The sequence below is a fragment of the Cynara cardunculus genome, assembly GCF_001531365.2.
Source record: "Cynara cardunculus var. scolymus isolate 2C chromosome LG 13, CcrdV1, whole genome shotgun sequence".
Taxonomy (NCBI): domain Eukaryota; kingdom Viridiplantae; phylum Streptophyta; class Magnoliopsida; order Asterales; family Asteraceae; genus Cynara; species Cynara cardunculus.
This window is the reverse complement of record NC_037540.1, coordinates 12,356,437-12,362,082: the sequence shown is the minus strand read 5'-3', so window position 1 is coordinate 12,362,082 and position 5,646 is coordinate 12,356,437. Positions and strand designations below refer to the sequence as shown.

Sequence of the window (5,646 nt, the reverse complement as noted above, 5' to 3'; positions counted from 1 at the left end):
AGTAATTATATATCGTAATCATTATATTTTAATATAATAATAAATGCATATATTATTTTATTATTATTATTATTATTATTATTATAATGTTAATGGTGTTTTTAGTTTGTTTTTTAGTGTACGGTTAAAGTTGTTGTTTTTACTGTTCAAATTATCCATCATTTTTAGTATTTTTTTTAACAGTTGGGTTGGAGATGTCTTTCGTGAAACGAAAAATACAAGTTAGAATATTCACATGATGAAACAAATAAATGTAAAACTATCACATATAAAACAAATACATGTGAAATAAGATATTAAATCCTAACATTTAATGGAAAAATCATGTAAAAAATATTTTCAAATCGATTCTCACATGTTTGTAATCTTTTTTGTGGTTCTCATTTAGACCATATATGTATGTGTATATATATTTGTGTATGTATGTGTGTATGGAATGAGAAATGTCAGTTGCTATATGAAATATAAGTTAAGAAATAAAATAAAATGATTTATATATAGATACATATATATATATAGGAGGTTTATTTTGCAAACCACGTTATTTGTACAAACTTTATTCAACCAATCATAACTTTTTATTTTGTTCATTTTTTTTGTAATTATGAGAGGTTGATTAATCATTTTTTTTGCGGAGGGTGTTAATCATAGATATTATCATCTTCATTATTTTAATTTTAGATAAATACATGAAACAGTTTCATTAAAATTTCATTAAGTATTATATGAAACAATTTCATAACCATATATGATACAACTTCATCAAAAAAAGTATTATATGAAACAATTTCATAAGATTAAACAATTTCATGAAAAATTTTCATAAGATTAAACAATAAAATCGACGGATGGTGGTGGTTTGCATGGTTAGTACAAATTGGGTGGTTTGCATTTGATAGCTCATCCATATATTAATGATTTTAATAAGATATTTATGTTTGTATGTATTGATTATTTAAATTTAAAAAATGAAAAGTTTAAAACAATTTAATGTGTTGAAAATATTTAAAAATAACTGAAAAATGGAAAAACAAAAAACAAAAAAGAAGTTTCAACAATTAATATGTTGAAAACATTTTAACTAAAAATAAAAATGAGAGAAAAATAAATAAATATGAAAGATGGATTTTCATTAAATTTGGATTTTAATAATGTATGTGTGTATACATGCGGTGCGGTGCGGTGCAATATGAAGTGTAATTTTGATGATTGAAAATCACAAAGAGCACAACAAAGTATATTTGATAAAAATGCAAACTGTAGCACCAAAATTTAAGATCACATGTTGTAATGCAATGTGCATGGTTGGCAACTTAGATGATACCCCTAGATTAGGTTGCATTGGTCAGATTTTTGGACAGTATCGAATATTTATTTAGTTTCCTAAGGAAGTTTCATCAACTTGTAAAATCATATGAGAAGAATTTGTGGGCAGGTAAAAAGGTATTTATTAAATTCAAAATCTATAAATTATTTGTGTATTTTCATAGCTGTGAGGAAAACTACCCTTCTCATATGTAGTTATTATTCAACATCTTGGAACTCATCTAAAACCATGCAGCTAATTCGACTCTTCACAGTTCATAAATTTATGCACAAAATAAATGAGGTTATTCATGCCCTCCTCACTCACATTTCATACCTAATGAAACTGGCCTATAAAAATATGACAAGTACCATGTTGCTCGTGGTGTGGTTCCCACTTGAGCACGTATACTAAATGGCATCACAACCACAAAGTTTGATGATAAGATTCCACTGCTACATTTCAAACACTGATAATGCTAAAAGAAGTGGAAAAATCTAACATATATTTGCTACATGTATTTGAACTGCTGACTGGGAAAAACTCAGGACTTAAAATGAAGTATGCTMTCASTTAATCTATACAGCCAGGAGCCAGCTACTGCAGCATTTAATCAGCAATTACATACATTCAAATATTTACCRGTTTACAAAAACAAACAGTCTTATTGATAGACTCCAACACCATTTCTTATCATTAGGAAAATGAAGTAAGATTTCAGAGTTCAACACCTCTTAACAAACAAACAACACCYAAGTCTTTTATYTATAACCGCTTGGGATGGGCTAAAACTGAAACCAAAATAAGCTATAGAACAGTTGCAATTCAAAAGAAAAATAAGAGGTCAACCACTTAGGCCAACTCATTTGATGTACTTAGAKAATTTCCYAAGACATGAGCAAGATTACGGGTGGKGTTTGAACCTAGACGGCAGGAAGAGATCTTGGAKGTAGAGGATAGGGTTAGTGAGCTGTAGGTTAGATCCCTGAATCCTAGGTTAGACTAGGGATGTGTAGTCCTTCCTACCTCGGGTAGGATTTCGGTTTGTCTGCTAGATTTTGGTTGCTTACTTTCAACTCATTTTTCAAATTTTAATACCGACTTGTTTTCTAATGTTCTTCCTATGTTATGTTTACATATTTTCTGCAATCATTTTTATCCTTTTTTGTACACTATGCACAAGCCGGAGGTCTTCACAGAAACACAGTCACTCTACTCTTCGAGGTGGAGGTGAGGTTTGCATACATGATACATCTCACCTCCCCCAAGACCCCACCTTTGGGTGGGATCTTGGGTTGGTTTGGTTTGGTTTGCAGAATTGGAGAAAATTGATCAGAAGACTAACAAGATTCTGAGTTGGTTGAAGTTAATCATGACTAACTAGATGAGCAGACTCTGTTAAAACTAATCAGAACCAACAGGATCGAGKTTTCACAGTCGCACATCATGAAATCCCCGCAGATCAAAAGAAAGTTCCATTCAGATACACAATGACAATCCAGGCTCTCCAGTTTTTGTAATCAACGAAGTGTTAAATTTTGCATAAAAATCAAACAATTTCTACCGCTCAAGAAAAGTTGTAATCAACTTAACAAAATTCCCCTACCTGTTCTGTATAGAGAAGGTTGATCTATGAATGCCATTTGATCTATCAATTAATCTATGAATTTGATTGTTAAGGATAGTCACATTTTCTGGTGATCAATAGAAGAGGCAGGAGAAGGTTGAKGAGGGGTCTATATAAATAGGAATCAGTTAGATGAAGAACAAGWMGTAACACAACTTGATAAGGTAATGGCATAAATTGGAGGACCGATCAATAAGAATAAGGATATTAGGGTCATAGTCGAAGGCCCTAAAAACTATTGCAGGTTGTTTAGGCCTTACMAHCTCTAGAAACTACAGTCTGCATTTTTCCATTACAATTTACAGAACATTCTAAAATCCTTCAAACTCATAAGATAAACAAAGAAGTGATTAGCATTTCGGACCATTTCACTTCACCTTACCTGCTATACTTGCAGAAATGCAACACAGTATTTGGCTTGGGAGATGAGTCAAAGAAACACCACTGTTAGCCAAAAAAACAGTGAAAAATTACACTTCCTCTGGCTACTGAAGTGCTGTTTTGGCATTTTTGAAGCATGCTGTTTAGAAACCAATTGTAAAGATTCTAACTCAATGAACACGTAATACTAATCGTCAAGAATAATAGCAGATTGTGTGAAGATATGATTGGAATCATCTAACAATTACACCTAAATTTTAACTTAGCAACAGCAAACCAAAACGACTGGGAAAATTCAAGATCTCAATTATTTAGGAACACGTTGAAAGCATTAAATTATATAATTATCAAACCACAAAAACAATATTTTGATTCATACTGAAACAAAGGAAGCATCAAAGATAAAAGCATCATACCTAATTTTACACGTAAAATTGAGAAAAGCAGAGATGAATTAATCATCTGTTGCTATCATAATCAACAATCTCGTTGTCAGTGACGGACCTCGAGTGCTGAACAATTGACCGTCCAATCGAATTGATCCAATCCTCCTTCTCCTTTTCAGAATCGGCGATGAAGTACATGGTCTCGGATCGGGTGGATAACTCGAAAGCGAACTGCTTGTTGAGGACATCTTCGGCTCCTTTGACAGTGAGGCAGGTAGCGACAGGTATGACGCCACGGGGACGTGATCCGCGGGTGACGATGGCCTCCTTGAACCAGAAGAGTTTGCCTTGTTTGAGAACGAACCAACGCCGGCGCCAGGTCTTGATGTACTCTCCTTGCTTGGTGAGCCAGCCGGTGCGCTCAGGGTTTGACCAATATTCGACGCCGTCGTAATCGTCGGCGTTTGGTGGTGTTTCGCCCATCACGGCTCGCCATAGGCTGGCCATATACAGATCGTGGTGGTGGTGGTGGTGATGATGGTGGGTGCCGCTGAGTCTGCTTCGAAATAAAGCCCCGTTTGTGCTATAAATTTATGTATGACACATTAAAACACTTTCATTTTCTTTGGAATATTAATTTTATATGTTTTCTATAATTAAAAATTAAAAAACTTTTTTTTATCATCATTTTAATATAGTGAAAAAATTTCCTGATAATATATTTTATTATAACAAATATTTATTTATTATAATTTAATATATTAAATAAAATAATTAAACATAGAACATATATAAGGAACTCATTAGGGGTAAATTGATCATTTTATTAGTCATGTCTTATGAAACATTAAATAACTGTTTCAAATAATGTCATTTTTTTATTTGATTCTCTATCTAACACCAAAACACCGTAAATAATGACATACTCTTACCTCATTTATATTTGTAAGAGTAAACTATGATTTCATTCCTGTGGTTTACTGTTCATAACTATTTTCGTCCTTGATTTTAAAAGTTGCTTTTTCCGTCCATATGGTTTTTATAATTTTGTTTCCTTTTTCGTCCTTTAAGATAATGACATTAAAAAAGTCTCTTAAATGAAACACAATTCAGTATTTTTACCTTTATTTTTTTTGCCGTTCATAAAATAATGGTTCTTGTTTGAACCCTATCAACACATAAACCATAAATAAATAAAAACTTTGCGTATGTTTTGTGTTTAATAGGACCATAAATGAACGTAATTTTTAGTTTTTTTGTCGACAATATAAGACTTGAATCCTAAATCAATTATAATTTTAAATATTTTTATTTTATTAAAAGTTACGGTTTCTTGATAATTTTATTATGTATGATAAAACATTATAATATACAAAATTTAAAAATACTAATAAAATACTCCTATTTGAATTATATTATTTATGGTAAGGATTTGGGACAAGAAATTAATCATTTTGTTGGGGGTTGATGTGGTGTGCAACCTGTCCCTTGGTCCCAACTCAAATTATAAATGTTGCATTTAATTTTAAAGGAGGAGATATAGCAATAATATTTTAAGATTTATTAGAGTATCTTTAATATATTTTTAAAATAAAAAAATCAGAAGTTAAAGTATTTAAATACAATTATATTATTAATAAATTATCTATTTGAAGATTTAAACATTAATCATGTAATTAAACTATTTTATTTAAGAGATTTAAGCATGTTACAGATGCTTTTAGGTGTACTAGAAGGTTATTCGTGCAATGCATCGAGACACATCTTGATTTCAGTGTTTTGTTTTATTCTTTTTTTATGTCAATATAATACAGTTTTATGTGGTTTTGAAAAAAACGATAATGTTTTTATTTTTGAATAAAATATAAATTTGAAAATATCATAAAACTTTGAAAAAAAATTATATCGATATTAGTATCAAATTAATATTTTTAAAAGTTCTTTCG

The 5,646-nt window shown here is 30.8% G+C and overlaps 1 protein-coding gene across 1 annotated transcript; it reads right to left on the bottom strand.

Annotated features, from left to right (window-relative positions):
- Positions 1-3,623: 3,623 nt before the first annotated feature.
- LOC112525547 (pleckstrin homology domain-containing protein 1) lies at positions 3,624-4,273 on the bottom strand. The gene has a single exon (XM_025135715.1). It carries the CDS (start codon positions 4,205-4,207, stop codon positions 3,773-3,775), a length of 435 nt encoding a protein of 144 aa, XP_024991483.1. The 5' UTR covers positions 4,208-4,273; the 3' UTR covers positions 3,624-3,772.
- Between the last annotated feature and the right edge of the window lie 1,373 nt (positions 4,274-5,646).